This window comes from Xiphophorus maculatus, chromosome 3 (assembly GCF_002775205.1).
Source record: "Xiphophorus maculatus strain JP 163 A chromosome 3, X_maculatus-5.0-male, whole genome shotgun sequence".
NCBI lineage: Eukaryota > Metazoa > Chordata > Actinopteri > Cyprinodontiformes > Poeciliidae > Xiphophorus > Xiphophorus maculatus.
This window is the reverse complement of record NC_036445.1, coordinates 17,220,919-17,239,955: the sequence shown is the minus strand read 5'-3', so window position 1 is coordinate 17,239,955 and position 19,037 is coordinate 17,220,919. Positions and strand designations below refer to the sequence as shown.

Sequence of the window (19,037 nt, the reverse complement as noted above, 5' to 3'; positions counted from 1 at the left end):
AGAGCATTTTTCCATTTATAAAAGAAATCTTTATTTGAAAATTGTGTTATCTCTATCTAATGTTAAAAATTTATTTGATAAGATAAAAAAAAATACAAATTACGACAAAGAATCCACACTGTTTTGTCAACACTTACAAACACCTGACATAAAGCTGGGTGGAATATTTTACAAAAAAATTTCAAAGTTAATTTAAATAATTTGGTTTCTTGACACAGATTGAGCTTTTAGGTATAGCATACACATTTTAATTGGGATTGAGATTAGATGTTTGGAAGGTAGAGAAATATTTTCTCCAAAATTGACATTTTTTTAGCTCTGCTGACATTTGCAACTTCGCACATGGACAAGCCAAATGTTTTCTACAGAAAAGTCTTGTGGCCCAACAAGACAAAGCTATTTGATCGTAATAACAAGAAGAATGCTTGAATGGGTCAAAATTAAGTTTTCAAGCAAAAGAAAACTGCACCAAGTGTCAGGTAAGGCGGTGGTGCTGTCAGACCACTGCACTGGTTGCACCGCTTGCATTATACAGACAGAATTGAACAATAAAGTGGGAGAAGTGCAGCCTAAATCTTCAACGTCACGTCAAACCATCAGCTCACGCCCACTGGAAGTCTGGTTGTTTAAACACTATATATAAACAGCATATATATCAATGACAACAGCAGCTCTAATAAATCCACATATTTGCCTCTCTGCTCTTTTTCCCATCTGTCATTATGTTGCTTCCAACTCTTTCTGTGACCTTCAGCATCCTGGGCTTCATTATGTGTGCCAGATTAGGGACTGACTGTAGTGAGACTCAGACTGACTAAATTATTGGCATGCAATGTGTAAATCTTTGACACGTAGATTATAATTGCCAATAAATGTTGCAGTCCAAAGAGTCTTTGGTGATAATATTGCATGTGAGATTTTGTGATCAGGATATATTTCAGATATATTGTGCAATCTTGCTGTAATTTCCTCCTAATGTCAGATTACAATGATTAATCAGTCCAATATGCTGCTTTTGGATTATTTTTAAGTCATCCAGACTAGAACAGGGGAGAACACTAACATGCGAAGAGAGTAAATGCAAACACAGAAAGCTTTGCACACCTTAAACAGTGGATCTTTTTGCTGGGAGGCGGCATCAAAACGGAGAAGACAAAATAAACATAGAAGAAGAATCAAGTTTTCTCTAAAACTAACTGAATAAAACCCCAAAAGTGCTACAACTAATAATTGATAAACACCAAATAATTATTAATGCCACACTCTGTTCTGATATCTTATAAATTAAGCAGGTATGAAGAGTTGTACTGCATTTACTTCTAACCCATAATTCATTATTACATAAATGTTAATTACACAGACGTGTCTGATTGTTCCTGCTCTGATGCTAATAAACTCTTTTGTGTTTGCTGCTAACTGCTGTTATAATTTCAAGATGTTTTATCAGAGATTTTCTCCTGATCATTCCTGACAGGAGAAGCTGAGCTCAAATTAAACAGACTTAAGCTTTTTGCTTTCATGTTCTTATTTATAAGTATCTTTGTTCTTACTCTGTTCACTCTGTTGTTCACTGCCATGTAATTTGAGGGGATGTTTATGAAACATCACATATTATTAGTAACACACGTTTCTCCAAGAATTTCAAGAGCTCTTTGCTGTTCTTTCCTGTGATTTTGTTTATGAAGACTGAGAAGCATTTTCTACAATATTTCACACAGCAAAACGTCAGGGTTTATAGACAGTTTTATAAAATGCTGCTGAAGATGAACATTCCTAAAATAATTTTAGATTTACTCTCATTCTAACAGACTTCTTACCGGTAATCCCATAGATTAACAATTACGCTGTGAAAGTGAATATTAATGCATGTTCATAACTCATATTAATTTGGAGCTACAACTGATTTATTTAAGACATGAGTGGAAATGTTTGCGTTTATTGCAAAAGTTATCTATTTAACTCATATCTCTTGGTAAATTGCACATTTTAGTCAAGTTAGTTTTGAGGTTAACACATTTATTTTCATTGGGGTGTGGATGTGAGAGATTGTTAATTTTGGAAATTGTTGGTGTTCCATCAGGACAATGATGTCAAATATGAATCACAATTGTTTTAGAAATAATAAAGAAAGCTAGCATTAAGTTTCTAGGATGAAACTGAATTTAAAAAATGTGTAGACTAAGTTTAAAAGTTGGGATTCTTCCCAGAGCCTGACCATTTTAAGTTTACAAATTCTTCCTGAATTATGCTAGAAGCTTGTAGGAGATTTTAACTCAGATATTAAGCTGACTAATAACGAGTGTGAATGCATATAACTGTATTCGTGTGTATAATTTATTGTGGATTAAACTCCAAAAAAAAATCTAACCTTTGGTAGACTTTATTGTTTCTTTTCTTTTAAACTTTTGATAGTTTGTCTATTCGTTTTTATGTCTTTTGTATATACATATCTATACTTTCTGTAACATTATTTGTCCATTTGTGACTTGAATCTGCAACCAAATGTTGTTTATAAAATTCTTTTAAATTGTTGAAAAACACATTAGCACATGTGGTTAATCTAAAAAGTTTAACAAATTAAATTACATAACGCGGATTAATTGCTTGACGTATTTTGACCTAAAAGCTTTTCTCCGGTGAAAGGTAACATGGTTCACAGGAGCGCGCAACATGGTCTTGTGCTGCAGTCAGTAATTCAGTCACAAACACAAGTGAAAAGATGAGGGAGAGTCAAACTGGTGAGCGCAGCAACAAATTTGTTATAAAGTTTGAGTAAAACCAGAGTAATATGAACATACTGCAACGATGAATTATCCTTCCACTGAAGCAAGAGCAGTTTACAGTTAACATTTCTAAATGTTTGAAATAAAATACTTCTTTTAAGCCTTTCTGAATATGAAAACGTGGAGAACTGACAATCTTCAAATATGTTTGGTTTGCGACAATAAAACATTTTCTTAGACATTTTTTTTTTTTAAATATGCATATTTACATTTCAAGCTTACAAAGATAAGCATATTGAGTAATCATCATTAATCACTGCGCTAGAGTGGTATTAACCACAATTAATTTATTTAATCGATTGACAGCAAAAAAAAAAACTGCTAACATGATAAGTACAACTAATCTGACCAGAACTGTTTGTGCATGTTTGACGCATTCACACCCGTGACTAGTTGATGGGTCACTCAGGGAGTGGGAGGATTTACAGAAACAGCTCCCTTCAGACCTGGAAATTCTTGTGATGTAAGATTTCGCTCAGCAGGAGAGTAATTTCCCCTGTGATTAGCGAGCAGGAAGCATCGCTGTATGTGTTCACGGGCTTTCAGCTTGAAGCTTGATCGGTGACTCAGGAAACTGACCGGAAAAGACTGTGAGCATTGAAAAAAGGCGAAGGAGGTAGAAGCAATCCAGGAGTGAGAGGATGAGCGTGGGGGGAGGAGGGAAGGAGGAAATGAGGAGTGAGCTTTTCCATCAGCGCCGCTGTGATCAATATCAGTGTCTGACAGGCGCTCTAAAGCCTTTACCGTAAATCACTTCCTATTATTAGGGAAACTCTAAATCACACATGCACTCCAACATGTGATGCATTCAGACATTCAAACACAAACACCAGAGTAGCCAGTTTTGGCAAACAACAACTACTTTTATTTATTTATCTGATCTAAGCGGTAATAAGATCAAACAAAACCTGCACAGGGAAAGACGACATGGATTCTGTTGCATCATAACGACAAACCCCAGGTAAAATTCATCACTATTGTTCATCACAAAAACATTTACACCTTCTGAACTTTTCCACATTTTATCAGCCACAAACATTTCTGCACTATGTTGGGATTTTATATGGCAGACCAACAAAAAAATAGCAAATAACTATACAGTGGAAGGAAGACTGTTTTAAAAATAAAAGTCAAACAAATGTGGAGTGTATCTATATTCAGCCCCCCTGAATCAACACTTTGTAGCGCCATTTTCTGCTCCTATTACAACTGCAGGTGTTTTGAGGCAAGTTTTCTTACATGTCTTGGACACCTGGAGACTTTTTTTCTCCAATTCTTCTTAGCAAAATAGCTCAAGTTCGGTCAGATTGGAGGCTGTCTGTTTGTTTTTATTTTGATAAACGAGTTCATACAGCTCCAGCTGTATGTTTAGGGTCGCTGGCTGATCTTCCATTTAGCTCCATTTAGCTTATTGTCTTATTGTCTAGAATCCCTGCTGAAGAAAATCCCCAAAGCATGATACTACCACCACCATGTTTCCCTGTGAAGCTCGAGTGTTCATGCAGTGTTTCTACCACAGAGAGGTTTTCATTTTTGACAATGACTTTCTTTTCGCTTCTCTTTCATAAAGCCCAGAATTGCAGAGTGTGTAGTTTCTCAGCCAACAGATACTCCCACCTGAGCCCCGGTTCTCTGCTGCTCTCTGAGGGGGGTTAAAAAGCTTGGGAAATGGTTTCATAACCAAAACATGCAACGTAGGCGGCGAAATGCAAATGCATGTTACACTTTTTGGTTTTTAAGTTGCAAAAAAGAGAAAAACATCAGGGGGCTTAAGAACTTTAGAAAGGATTAGTTTCCTACACGGCAGTTAAAGCAACCTTTAACCCATAAATGTCATTTTGAACATTGAGACATTGTAGAAGTTGAGTAATTATAATTATTTTCAACATGACAAGACAGGAACCAAAAGAAGGTTAAGGCATCAACAGACGGACAGACCAGAGGTTTAATTTAACCATTTCATACTCACTGATTCAGCTCTACATCCAGAATGAATGTTTTTCCAAAAGCGTCAACTTGAAAGGTTGCTTGGGTAACGTGCTCCATCTGAGGATGTAGAAAGGATGTTTTATTTACCACTTGCATGCAGCCTCAGTCACATTCACGCTTCGCTTCATTAACATTCACATGGATCAGCCGTCCACCAACATTGATGGATGGCTTCTTGCTTTTTTTGCAGCACAAATCAGCAGGAAGAAACCTGTTTTCATGAAGTCATCAAGGTTCATTTTCTTTGTCTGGAGCTGACTGTTTGCAGAATAGCCATTTATCGCAAATACAGCCAACGCTCAAAGATCCATTTCCCAGTGGAGGTGTAAAACTTAACAAGCTTGACAGATTTTATTTCTCAGAAATATCTAAACTCATGCAGTCAGCTGGTTGAGTGGCAGAAACAAAAATAAACAGTTTCCTCTCTGATTGATTTGCTGGGTTTGATTTATTCCAGGTGCGGGTCACATATGGTGCCGGCTTTATTGCACACCCATTGGGTCAATGACAACTACTAAATATAATTCCTATAGGTGCAGAACACCTTCCCCCTTCAGTTTGGCCCACGGGCTTCCTTTATTATCGAAAGGCGAGGTAACAAGCAGAGGGGGTGTTTTTTTTTTTCTTCAGGAAATGCCCCTGTGCTCACCCGGGAATGACCCCCCTGGTGTCCACAGGGACCACAGACTCTATTGTTTGGTGGAGCGTGCCAGTGCCTAGTCAATGCATTCAAGAGCACATAAAGGAGTCTGAGGGTTTCTACTCAAGTATGTACAAATATTAATGCAGAACTTCTTCATTGTGGCAGAGTGGATTTAGATTAGGAGGTACCAGGAACTGTGCTTAGTGGAAGCATCTAGACAGAGCACAGACAATCATTAAGAACCCAGCTCTGACTCTGCTTACATCGATTTCTGGCTTCAGCTGACTTGACTTTCCCCTCCTGACTGACTGTAAGAGCCATCAGTGCCTGAAGGGGAGAGGCTGTCAGAAAGACATGCTAAAAGCACACAGAATGATTACGCTCTACACAAAACGCGACATGATCACTGTGCTGAACCTCCCCCACCCACTTCTTATTTAGCCATGTTTGTGTCTGAAAATAGGCTACAGGACACTAAAAATAACTTGCCACGTGTCACATGTTTTAAGAGCAGCTTGACAGAGTTGTTTTTAGGCCCATTCATCTAAAAACAGTCAACAAACTGATCAAACTTTGGGAAAGTGACATCACAGCTTTCACCTCTCTGGAGAGAAGACGGTACAGCAAAAAAATTCACTTCAAAGATATTTTAGAGTCGCTTTATCAGCTTTAATTGTACAGTTCTTTCTAAACTCTGAAGTAGAGTTAAGCGAGAGGAATGTGCTTTAGTTAGTACCGCTATGAGCTTTGAAAATGGGAAGATTATCTTAATGAATCAATTAATGATGCAGGGGGGAAAAAAGTGACAACCTAGTTAATGTATTGGGAAATCTGAAGGCAAACTAGCAGAGAAATCATATCTGTTACTCTTCAGATATTTGTCTTTATATGTAAATATGAAAATGATTGCTTATGACAAATGATGCAGCTGTCCATATGTAGGAGCTGTAGCGTATAACTCCTCCTTCTCTGCTACCAGCTAATCCATCAAAACACAGTTGACACACTAAAATCAAATAAACAATAAAATATGTGGCAGAATTTTATAAGCATGATTATAAAATAGGCATGATATAATAGATAGTCGCTGATAACCTCTTGATCAAGTAAAGTTTAACCTTACAATGTCTGGCTCGTCATCTAAAGAGCAACTTAATGCAAAAAGAGAAAAATTTTGCATTTAATTTGCTTTCAGACAATTTATTCTGCCTCAATATAAGCAATGAAATATAAGACTTTTTTTGCTGATGTTTTGTCAACATAAAAAGGTGATGGGACATTTGACCATTTAGAACCAGCGTTTTTGGTGCCCCCTGGTGGATAAACAGTGAATCTTCTGTTTTTGAAATATAATAAAATAAAAACATATTGAATTTCTTCAATGTATTTTCAAGCAGTGGGGGTTTTTTACACATAGTCACATAAAAAAAAACTCATACTGGCTCTACAAATGGCTCTGACTGGGTGAGACAGCAGCTGGCAAACCTGAATATAATTTATCAGCGATTTAACAATATATAAAGTGATTTTCACCGTTAAAGCTTTACTAATAACATTATTTAATTTGTTGAGGTGATAAAGAAACTTCACAAACTAAGGTGAATATTTTAAGGCAACAGTTCTTCATTTTTTATATATATATACAAGTATTGCCTTGTATATTTAAAAGGCGATACTTGTCGCCTTTTAACTTTAATATTATTAAAGTTAATAACATTAACTTTAATATTATTAAAGTTAATACCTTTAATATTAATAAATAATAAAGTTTCAAAATTATGCTACACTGACATTTTAATATAGCAAAACAAAACAGACTAGACTTTGAAGAGAATCTGTTGTTTGGTTAAAGGGTGATGATGATGCATTCAGCTTTATTTTTATTTATTTATTTTTATTTATTTTATTTTTTTTAAGTTAACATCTCCAAGTTTCCCAAAAGTTGAAATTTCAAGTGAGGTTTCTCACCAACCCTGATCTTTAAATCCAAAATGGCTGCCGCATTCTTAAAACATCTTGCCAGAATATGTTTTTATAATTTTTACTTCTGTCTGGTTGGATCTCATTAAAGGTTTTACACACATAGAATTGTATAACCTCTGTTAGTGAATATGTTCCTTTGGTGTTTAAGTATTAAAAAAGTAAAGAAATGCATGTTATTAGCCTTACTGTATTCAGCAGTTCGCTTGTCACTATAAGAAGAGCTGAAAGTGTAAAACACTGGTTCTCCTCTTTGCAACTGGAACATGGTAAAATTGGGTTTGGAGTGATTTGGTGTTATTGTGTAACACTGATAAATGCGCAAACGTACATTTAACTATTTCTACTTTCTCATTGTTCTCAGAAATCCAAATTTGACGGCACAAAATGCAACAAACACAACAGAAAATTGTGATTCTGATTGTAAAAGTGAGAGCTGGTCAAACAGCAACAACCTTGGCTGCTATGCAAATAGGATGCAATTAAAGTAGTCAGGATAAATTATTTATCAGCAATTCACTTGTTAGTAATGTCAATAATTCGAAGGTACATTTAGTCTTTAGTAAAAAGTGCACATTTAAACATGTCCCATTAGTGAAATGAGGGGAATACATAGTTATCTTGCATTGCTAATAGTTGTTAGCAACACAATTATTATGTTTTTTAACTTGCAACCCGAACAGGGAAAAAAATGGGTCTGACATCGTTCAGAAATCCACCTTTGGTTCCAATACAGATGCACTATTCAGAATAGGAGTGCATAAAGAGCAACATGTAATTTAAGATGAGACGAGACTTGAAGTTCCACGGGATCTCCTTCAATTCTTCACATTTGGACCCATATAACACACATTTTCTACAAGCATACTTGGGAAAACAGAAAGTATGACGGCAGGTTAAATTTTTTTGTGCCACAGTTTGAGAACCTTGGCTCTACAGCTTTCTGTAAGTAGGCCAGTTTGATTTTTTTTTAAGTTATGAAGGAAATAATGACCCATATAGCACATGCACACTGCATAATTAGTGCAGCTTGCTGTAGTGACTAAATGCCTCAGTGGTGTTTTGCTATTTATTATTAAATAACTGTTATTCCACCCCCAGACAACAAGCAGAGGAGGAGATGAGTGTGCAAGATATAAACAAACTGTCCTGCAGGCATCTTTCCAGACAGACACTCCTCTATCCATCCTTGACAACAAGAAAACAACACACGGTGTGTACCTGCGTGGAGTCGGGGCTGGCCTTCACCCTGGTGCTGAGCTCATCGTGGGTAATCTGGCTGTGGTTTTGGCTGCTGTACACAAGCCGGAGAGGCACCGTGTTCTCCTTCCCCACGAACCTGCCCGCATCGCGAAGAGCTTTCAGGCTCGAGAAGGCGTCTCCTGCACAGAGAGTAAACACCGACTTCATTACCAGCCTGTGCACAAATCAGCAGCGATAAATGAAATGTCGGTGGGTTTTATTTCCTCTGATAACCATCAATCTGGTGTGGGACAATGTTTTAGGTAATAAATCACTAGAACATTGTTTTAAAAACGCATATTAGTAGGGGGGGAGTTATATATTTATATATGCAGAAATAATATCAAAAACAGTCTCGGTTACCATTTGAGGCATCAAGGCTGCTCTGGTGACCGACGTGCATCAACCCACAGACGCACAAAAGGGAAATCCACCATGGCATCCTCAGCATCATCACCTTTCTCTCTCTGGTAGGGAATCAAAAACAATGCGGTATTCCAAAATAGGAGCCTCTCGCAGCTCTGCCTTCGCTAGGAGAGGCTGCTGCAGCCGGAGCGGATCGTCTGGTCGGAGCAGTCCCGCTTATGGTGGGCCATCGGTGGGGTCGCTTACGAGTCTGAACGCAGAGCGCGTCTGAGCGCACCGAGACCCCCGCCGATCGACGGCGGCACGGAGCGAAGGAAGAGAAAGGGAGACAGAGAGAGAGAAAGAGGGAGGAGTGGGGACACCTCCTTAAAAACATCAACGTCCAGCGGCTCACTGCAGAAACGCCTAATGCATAAATATGAGCGGAGGAAGCAGAAGATGGAGACAAACTACGGGCCCCGGGCTTCCGGAGACGGGGCTGGTAGAAAAGATCTTCCGCGGTGAATTAATGCAAGAGAGCCATTCCTGCACAATCCCGCCTGCTATTATCGTGACTCACTCCATCATCTGCCAGGGCTTCAGATCGCCAAGTCCCCACCCCCACTCAGAGAAAATTGAGAAAATGACAGATAATGAGATGAGCATTATTATAACCGTGAGGCTTTAACAGAATAATTGATTTCACCGCAATAAAGAAGGAGCGACAGGGTGTGGTCTGTCTGTACAACAACAAAAAAATACTTATTTCACCACTAAAATAGCTTTGCTTTTATATTTCAAATAATGTGATACGATTTATTTATTTTTATTTTATTTTTTTCAAATTTGAGTTGATTTTCACATCAGAGCAGGGAGTACATGCCAGGGGCCTCCAATAAAATCTTCCTGATGAGAGCAATTTTACTCCAGCGTGTCGGGCTGCCCCCCCCCCCTGAGGAACACAGGAGCTCCACACAGTCCGGCACAGATGTTTCCTCCTGTTTGACTGATTATGAACCAGAGAAACACCAAATCCCAGCATCTCTAATGAGACATCCGCTAGATACAATGTTCCTTGTATTCTCTACGGAGGGAGAAAAGTGCCAAATTGCAATAAATACTGTAAATAACTCAAAGAGCATGTAATTGTTTTCTCTAATTTAATGTCAATTTATTATTTTTCTTCTGTTGTTGCAGGCCATGATTTCATCCATTTTGGTTATGATGCATTAATCTGTCTTGTTATGTGCATTGCCATTATTTCCATCAGTTTTTGCTTTAACAGTTTCTATTTTTCTAATTGTTTAGTGGTTCTTCTTTGACACAATTTTCGTCTTCTCTTATGTCTCTTTTTTAACATTTTGATTGCTTGGGATCCCATATTGTCAACTTAATTGTCTTGCATATTTTTGTTGCTTTTTTCCACTGGTATCTGGGCCGAATCCAATTTACTGGGCTTTTACCTATCCACTGGCACTCATTCAGGTACAAGTTAAAATATTCAGCTAAAAATTCAAGATGATCCATCTTGCTGATTTCTATGTAAACTTTAAAAAGTTCTGGGGGCTGCACTGGAGCATTTAGTTATGATTTTACTACAAGAACACAATGAACAACACAATTCCTGCCCACATCCATCGCCAACAATGACTGAAGAAACATAGTTTGAGTTAATAAAACCAGCCACGCTGCTTCTTTCATGTTGTGTATTTAATAATTTTGGTTATCCTTACTGACCTAAATCAGGTAAACTTTAGTTTGATTTAATGCCAGACAGTGACAAAATAAAAGTTGTGTGTGTTTTTATGCAGAGGATGTAAACATCTGGCTTCATCTGCAAATTAGGACCAAATTACTGTTGTGTTGTATCCAGATCTCAGGTTTGAATCCTGCCTTCCTGTGGAGCTTGAAGGTTTTTTCATTACTTATGCAGGTGCTTTCTGGCTACTCCACTTTCATCATTTTGTTCCCAGTTTACCAACACATGGATCATATGACTGAGGTAAACTATAGCAGGTATGTATTTGTGTTTTTTGCTGTGAAAAGCTGGTGATTTGCCCACGGTGTCTCCAGCCTCTTCCCGTGTGACCAATACTTCATTTTCTGGACACAATCAGCAGAAAAGGAAAAGCATCTTCATCCATTTCTCTGGTTTAAATTTTTGTATTGTCAGGTCTTTGTTTACATCACATTATGCTACTGCTTTGCTTCAGTCTCATTCTGAAGAAAAAGTGTCTTGCATGTTTCACCACAGGAAACCAATCTCTCCAGCTTTGACTGTAAATTCAATTTAGGTTTATTAGTCGGTCTGGTGTAACTGGTTTCTTCTGGAAGATTCCTCAGCAAGTTAGCATGAACTTCATGTTTGAAATATGTACCTCAGTTTTCTCAAGACAAAAGTAGAAGGTAATGCAGATAAATACATTGTGACGTCTGTTGCCGTGTATTTACAGACTTCAGCCAACAGCGGGTAAAACTAAAAGAAAAATAATCAAAAGTTGAAAAAGATCCATTCTTACTAACTGGGCTGAGACAGCATTAAATATCACATAGAGGTAAAAAAATAAAAAATAAAGAGAATTTTGACCTAATTTCCTTTGCCAATTGTCTGATTAATTTCATAACATGCAGACACCCTGAGAGCGTTTCCAAAGTGAGTTCTACACATCACCTTGTAGTAACATTAATATAAAAAATGCACATTCATGTAGATTTTAAGCAATATGAATGCACACTTTTGTATTTGTATAAATAGGCAACATTAAATATGTCAGTAACACATTTCCAATATATTTGAACAGAATCTTTGAGCAGGGTTTTAACACAGGAGTGGAAAAGTTTATAATTTGATTTTTGCTGTTTTTTCCTAATTCTACTTCTTTTCTATTCTCTAAAAGACAATTTAATTGTGATAGACAAATGAAGTAAATTTTACATTAATTTTTAATTAAATAACATCCTTTAAATTTGATTTGACACATCACAGATTGATTTAAAAATCTTACCTATCAGTTATTTGGATTATTGCACAATCAAAAGGGAAAAAAGGTCAGCATTGCTTGGCTTCCTGATTTGTAGATAATCAATAAGTCTTACATTCACTAAATATATACCAGGAACAAATACAAAGTCACAGTATTCATAGGAAACTGTATTGATAAATGTCCAATTGACACGTTGGTGGTACTTTAAAAACATTCTTTAATTTTCAGATCAGTTTAATAGAACGCTAGATTTATTATCAAAATGTGAAATAAATAACACAATTTATGAATTAAAACTGTACAAAGTTTCCAAAATACATTTCATAGGCACAGGCTAACATTCATCTTGTGAGGTTTCCAACTTCCCTTGTGGCTGTACAAAAACAGAAGTTCACCCAGGAGCTGATGTTCACCCAAAAAGAGAATTGAAAAAAATATATATTTTATTAAATAGAAAACTGAAGTGGTTTTTAACTCATTCAGACATAAACGTGAGATCAAACCTGAGACCATTTTGTCAAAACTCCAGTCAAATTTTTTAATGTCATATTTTTAGTCTATTCATACCCATAATGTAAAATTGTAGATTGTGAAGTTCAGGGGGGTTTTTTTTGTAATAATCTTTGCATTAAAATAATATTTTAAGTTCTTTTTTTTTTCAAGAAATCAGTTTGTAAACCACACAGTTTATCTGAGTAAGTAAAAAAATAATGGTTCTAGTTCATGGCTCAAAAAAAAAAAAAGAAAAGGTTTCCCCCCCTTTTAGTTTTTGATGTTATCTAATCTGAAAAACCAAGAAACTCCACATCCATGTCATCACTTGACTGGAAAATCTCCCAAAGCTTCAGTACCGAGTTCTCGGGTTCTGGCTCTGCAGACTGGCCACTTGGGTCCACTTTCCGCCTCTTGTGTTTATAAGCTCTGATCTTCCTCTGAATTTTTTGCACCGTAGAGAAGATTGGCAAATTAGGGTTTTCTTCCTCCTTTTCAGAAAGACTGTTTTCAGTTTTTGAGAAAGTTTTTGCCTCAGACAGGGCAGCGTCATTGTTCGTATCTTCAGCTCCGTGTGTCACAACACTGAAGTTGCTCGCTGATGCTTCACTCTGCAGGTTTGGACCTCGTAGGTAAGAGACTGAGCTGTTTGTGTCTTTGTGAAGGATTTTGTCTCTGGAGGGAAATGTGGTGAGAAATTCCCCGTCAGAGTGAGGATTTTCTGATTTCGGTTGAGGAATCATAATCTGCTCAGATTTCTGAGTTGAAGAGTTTTGCCTGATTGTTCGCATGGATGCAAGAAACCTGTGCTTGGACTTGTTCGAGTAAGTGTAGCAGTTCTTTCGGCCTCCTTTTGTGCAGAAATGTTCCGAACACGATTCTTCAGATGCATCAAAGATCCAGTCCTCTTCTTCCTTAACGGTGTCTGAATGACTCGCGTCTCCTTGGAGACTTTGGCTTGCTTCTCCACATGGTCCAGGAGCCAACAGAACAGAAGAAACACTGCACTTTCGTCTGAACAAAAACAGCACATTTTGAAATTAACAGTAAAATAAACAGAAGAAATAAGAAATGATCTGATTCTGATTTGTGTGGCGATTCCACAGGAGTAGAAATTACCTCGTGTCTTTAGTTTTGATGGGAAGGAAATTAAAGTGCAAAGTCGAAACCTGCTGGTCCACAACCAAATACTCGTCGCTCCTGGAGAAAGCCTGGTGACGTTCACTCTGCAGATGCTAAAATAAAAATATATATTCTTAAATAAATAAATAAATCGCTCAGTCAAATTACTGATGATGATTACAGCCATCAAAACATCTAAGAGATAAACTGAACTAATAATTCACCGAGCAACATAACACTGAATATTGACGTCATTGGGGGCCATCAGCAAGTTTCCATGGATACATTAACAACAACAGAGCTCCATCTATTATCTGGGACAAAATTAGCACATGTACTTATGCTTCAAAATAGAGCTGAGATGATTAATTAAATTAAATGATGTTTATTATAATTGTGAACTAATTTAGTAATTGACTAATCATCAATTGACTCACAAAAAGGTCATTTGATGAATGAACATATTCATAGTAATTAAACCAAAAAATGTATAATATTGCATGAAAGATTTTTTTTTAAATGCCTATGTATCTTCTACACAAAGTGGCAGTTTTAGGTTCACCTGCTTCAAATTCTGCAAAAAAAAAACAAACAGATTATTATTTGGTCAATCAGAAAAAATAATAATAATCAGATTAGCCCTGCAATGTATTGATGGAGTCAAGCTGGAACTCCTGAGCTTTTCACATGTTGATGTTAGATTTTTTTTTCCCCCGCTACTAATGCATCCTACAAATGATCGAGCGTACACTAGAGGAATGGCAATAATTGTTACGTTTCTTCCCTCGTTGCTTTCAAGACTTTCCATAATGGCTGTTCTTGAATTTCACAATCTAACTGAACATATTTATTGTGCACAACATCACTTGTCCCCAAAGAAATCATACCATCTTGAGTTGGTCATATTTGACCATGCAGCACTCGCAGTAACCGCCTCGCTTCTTCTCTCGGTTCTTCTTTCGGCCTTGACCTTTCTCCTCAGCACCTGAGGCTTTCGCTCTGTAAGAAGGTTAAATATAATGAGATGTTGACTCCAAACTCTGCTGGAGATTCACATTAGGAGTGCATGACAAAAAATAATGTTATCTGCAACATCAATAAGAATTCAAATGAAGACATCAGTTATCAATCAACATTTTCCATTTTGACCTTTGACACCGATATGTGTGAAGTATAAGCATTTACTGCAGCCAGACTTTATACAAAACACTCCATTTCAAACACTCCTTTGGAGTCTTAATATAACGACTATATTGAACTGACAATATGGTATTGGTCAGTCACCTGCATGACCACATTTACAGCAACCAATTTTTAAAAATCACAGTTTGGAGAACTGCATTAGGTCATGTATATGAGTTTGACATCTCTGCATTATAACAACACAGACAGCAGCTGAGACAAGAATCAATACAGTATTATGTATTTTTCAGGCACATTGTGTCATTTTATAGCACAATCAAGTCATTATGTTACCTTTAGCACTTACAAAAAATGTTATAATTTAATGCCTTGAGATTGGGACTCTCTTTAGGAAACTCTTGCTCTTTCTTAAACTTTGAGAAGTCATTACATCATTCTTCTATTAACTCTTTCACAACATTTTTAACCAGCATTACACTGAGAAGTAGCTCAGCAGATGAGCAGTTCCACCAGATGTTTGCCAATTACTGTGGGCTAGTCTGAAGGAGCCGAGTGGTGCAGTCGCAGGGGAGGGATGCTCTGTGAGCTTGGAAACTGCGGCTCCGAGGAGGAGCTGTGCCTCGAAGGCTGCAGTAGTTCCATCCCAGGCGTTTTACACAGCTGAATTGTTGCCATGGGATATGAAAGGATTTCTCAATCATGCATGAAACAATCAAGACAACAGTCCAGGTATGTTTTTGATAAGGAATAACATTATAACATATAAAAAGTTTATCTTAAATATGAAGCAAAAAATAAACTTTTGTCTATAAATTATGACCGCACAAACTAAGGCGGCACATTATTAATAAGTTGGATGGAAACAGAGAAAAAGTAAGTGTTGGCCTATTCTCAATGGTGTAATATATATATATATTTAACCTACTGCAGCATTTTCACTGCATATAATCACTGAAAAAAGGCCATTACCATAAAAATGGCCACAAATCGCAAGATTCACTCCATTTCAAAAACAATCTTAAGGGACCATTCGCTTTTAACTCAGTTTTATATTTGCAGATCAGGACAGCTCATACACTAAAAGTAATGTTGTGCTGAAGCACAGAGTAATATTACCTGTGTCCATGTTGTTTGATTCCAGAAGGATTTTTCTCCTCGACACAGAAGGGACTGTAAGGAGCTGCGGTCTTCAGGCTGAACTCCGGCAGGTTTGGCATTGTGAGGTAGATTGGACGATAGTGTCTGATAAAAGAGGAGATGCTGTTTATTTGTTGCCACTTTTTAAGAGAGTCAATGTGTACTATACTCCTTTTTTACCTGCTCAAATCTTCAATCTTAATAAAAGGTTTGGTGATCCTGCCTGCTGCAAATTACATCACAACTCCTGAGCATTCAGGCATTGATGGGCATCTAATATTCACATATTAAAATTAAAGACAGTTAAAACTGGAGACGGCATTTACCTTTATATTTCTGAAAACCCAACTTAGTTGAAGATTCATTTTTCACCTATGAAATTCAAGAGCAGTGATAAACATTGTGAAGTAATTGAATTTATAACAACAAAACAGGTAAACTATTTTAAAACGTACGTGTGATTTCACAGGAGCAGCTGCTGAAACCAGGTTCCCAAAAATTTTCTTTTTCTTCTGAATGTAAGCCAAAACATCTACAGAGGACATGAAAATAATTCAAGGTAAAGTAAAAGTAATCATACATAAAATTGTATTAATTATTAATAATTAATCAACCAACCATCTAAGTAAAGGATCTTGACACCATATTCTAGTGCATTTGACAAGATTCTGTCCATTTGCAGTCTCCCCTAAAAATTATAAAAAAAAATGTCAGCACAGAAAAGAGGATGGATAAAACGTCTAAATAAAAAAGGTAAATATCTCTATAGCTGTAGCCAACCTGTCCTGTCACTACTCTTTCCACCAGAGACTTTCCTCTGCTCTTGATCATCTGTGAAACAAATGCATTTAATAACAAATCATATCCAAAAATATTAAACTTGTTTCAGGAATGATAAAGCGCCAGTTCAGACTCACTGTATCCACTTGACCCCGACACTTGGTTTTGTCCATATGGTTCGGAGGACAGTGTGGGTTTGAGTGGGGTTGCGGGGAACTCTGTCCAGAGTCGGGACTGGGGACAGGAGAGTCCTGTCTGAGGCCGTGCACATGCTTCGCTTCCCGCTTGTTGGAAACCAGATACTTGATTTCCTTACTGAAGAACTTCTCAACGATCTAAATTCACAGAACAGAAGAACATGCAATAAAACTTTTAGACGTATGTGAAAACAATGCAGAAATGTATTCAATCAGTTTTGAAATATTTCTGGTGCAGCGTAATTCCTGATTAAACCCCAGCCGTGACTGTCAGCTTGTTTTAATTTTTTAATTTTTTTTACATAAAATAGATTTCCTATACCACATAAAGTTGAGGGGAAAAGCTGCACTTTCTGTGTTTAGAAGTCAAAACTAGACACAAAGATCTACATTTGGTAAAACAGCAAAAATTTTAAATGAAATGTGAATATTTTAAATCCCTGTATAACTATCCAGCAATCAACACTTAAGAAGTCCTGCAGGGATTTATTCAGGATGTCTAATATGTTATTTTATTGCATACGGTATGTAGCTGTCCAATTGCACTATTTACTGCAATTAAGGCAGTAAAATAGCTCAGTTATTAAAGCAAGTTTTATTTTTAGAGCAGCATTTTGAATATCTGAGAATATAAATTGGTAAGTTTATAGGCAATAAAGGGGGAACAAAGTATGAATTTTTACATACTTAATTGTTTTTTACAGTTAAGTAAAAACTGTAAAAAACAGTTTTTACTTAAAAACATCGAAAAATGCGATTCGACAAAGTCTGGTTTAGTTTTTTCTGTGCAGCAGATTGGCTAAGTCACAGACCTTAGCTGGTGCTCTACATCTTCATCCGCGATGGCAGACCTAGGTCATTGTATAATTTATAATAGACTAAATTATCTTAGCAGCATAACCTTGATATCCAAAGCAGTGAGTGTTGATATGATGATTCTGTGGTTTAGAAACAATAATTACAATCTAAATTAATGAATATTTAAGGTTTTAATATAAGAAGGCAGTCTGTTCAAAGCAGCTGATAAAGCAAAACAGAATCTCTGCAAAATTCAGAAAGTTGTTGCTGTGGACAGAGAGAAATTTTTGTAATCAAGACCAACAGGATTTACATAGATAAATTTGACTTGAGAAACTATCAGATCTGTTCAATATGAAAAAAATAAATAAATATGAGTGAGAGGCTTTTATTACCCCGCCCAGTTGTTTGATGTCGCTCTCCAAGGTCTCTGCTGTTCTGTTGGATTGTAGATCCAGGTAAAACACTTTTCCAGCAAAAGGTTTGACTTGTGATGAAGATGTTTGCTTTGCCTTGCTCACTGACGTCTTCTCACCAGCATTTACACTTTTTCCTGAAACATTGAAGTTAAAACTGTTAAAGGATTCAGTGGTGGAGACCGTTTCCATAAACAGAACATTCACCTTTCCATAAGAAAAACATTTAAAGCACAGAGATATATTTATAGCTGCTATTTTGTCAATTCAAGATCATAAACTTTTTCATCTTTAATGATGTGTATGCGGATTTTTACTCCCGTTTAAAAGTAACTTTTTTTTCCATTTTCAATTGGATATAAAGTGTATAAAAATTGACCTACATTACAAAGTTTAGAAATAGCGACATCTGTACCTTGTAAGTTGGATCCAGGATTCTGACGAAGATTTTGACTGTGTTTTGGTTTCATATTTTTCCTCACTGACTGAGAACAGCAAGACAGAAACCTTCTCCTTTTACGCCATAAAGTCCGCGTCAGCTCACTGTTTACAAACAAACGAAAAGTTATTCAGACAGAGAACCAGGAAAAATAAATAAAAATAGTCGCAAATGTAGCTTCGCCTCAGTGAAAACGGCATGCCTACCATTTAAATCGCATTCAGATGCGTTAATGGAAAACAAAGTCCAAACTCGTTGGAGGGTGTACAGGAAGTTTACAATGTCTACTATGTCACATTTGATCAAGCCTAAATGTTTAACTTACTTGACTTTCAGTTTTTTTGTTAAATGAAGAATGTTATCCGTAATAGTCGTATTAAAGCCTCAAAACATGCAGTTGTAAACTTTATCTCAGCGTTTCTTCCAACGGTCAGTTCCCGCTTTTTAAATCCAGTAGGTCGAGTTCAGGTTGCCAGATCTGGCTTTTCCGGTCTCAAAATGTGTAACTCTTCTAACCCGTTACAGCAGCATGGCGAAAAGAAAACGC

General features: G+C 36.8%; 2 protein-coding genes across 8 annotated transcripts in view; both read right to left on the bottom strand.

The window, feature by feature from the left end:
* adam22 (ADAM metallopeptidase domain 22) overlaps positions 1-9,702 on the bottom strand; it is a 69,639-nt gene extending 59,937 nt beyond the window's left edge. The window contains exons 1-3 of one of the 5 annotated variants that reach the window (XM_023331480.1): positions 9,001-9,702; positions 8,617-8,777; positions 4,753-4,829 (exon numbers count right to left, since the gene is read on the bottom strand). In XM_023331480.1, the coding sequence (XP_023187248.1) occupies positions 4,753-4,829; positions 8,617-8,777; positions 9,001-9,091 (329 nt within the window). In that variant the 5' untranslated portion in view covers positions 9,092-9,702. The remainder of the gene's footprint in view (positions 1-4,752; positions 4,830-8,616; positions 8,778-9,000) is intronic. The other 4 variants (XM_023331481.1, XM_014472548.2, XM_023331482.1 and 1 more) reach the window with 4 other exon arrangements.
* A 2,463-nt stretch (positions 9,703-12,165) lies between these two features.
* dbf4 (DBF4 zinc finger) lies at positions 12,166-18,960 on the bottom strand. 3 transcript variants are annotated; one of them, XM_023330360.1, is made up of 13 exons: positions 18,697-18,960; positions 18,467-18,594; positions 18,031-18,188; positions 16,778-16,975; positions 16,641-16,691; positions 16,479-16,548; positions 16,316-16,392; positions 16,187-16,232; positions 16,041-16,086; positions 15,840-15,965; positions 14,468-14,579; positions 13,578-13,693; positions 12,166-13,472 (listed from the first exon to the last, which is right to left on the bottom strand). In XM_023330360.1, exons 1-13 carry the CDS (start codon positions 18,708-18,710, stop codon positions 12,746-12,748), a joined length of 1,869 nt encoding a protein of 622 aa, XP_023186128.1. In that variant the 5' UTR covers positions 18,711-18,960; the 3' UTR covers positions 12,166-12,745. The 3 variants fall into 3 exon arrangements, with proteins under 3 accessions (XP_023186128.1, XP_023186129.1, XP_014328032.1); XM_023330361.1 differs by having other exon boundaries at positions 16,041-16,083; XM_014472546.2 differs by having other exon boundaries at positions 18,816-18,960.
* Positions 18,961-19,037: the final 77 nt, after the last annotated feature.

Coding starts and splice junctions, on each gene's coding strand:
- dbf4 (XM_023330360.1), bottom strand. Junction 18,189..18,466: donor TCCTGGATCCAACTTACAAG/GTACAGATGTCG, acceptor TCAATGTTTCAG/GAAAAAGTGTAAATGCTGGT. Junction 13,473..13,577: donor ATCAAAACTAAAGACACGAG/GTAATTTCTACT, acceptor GTTTTTGTTCAG/ACGAAAGTGCAGTGTTTCTT.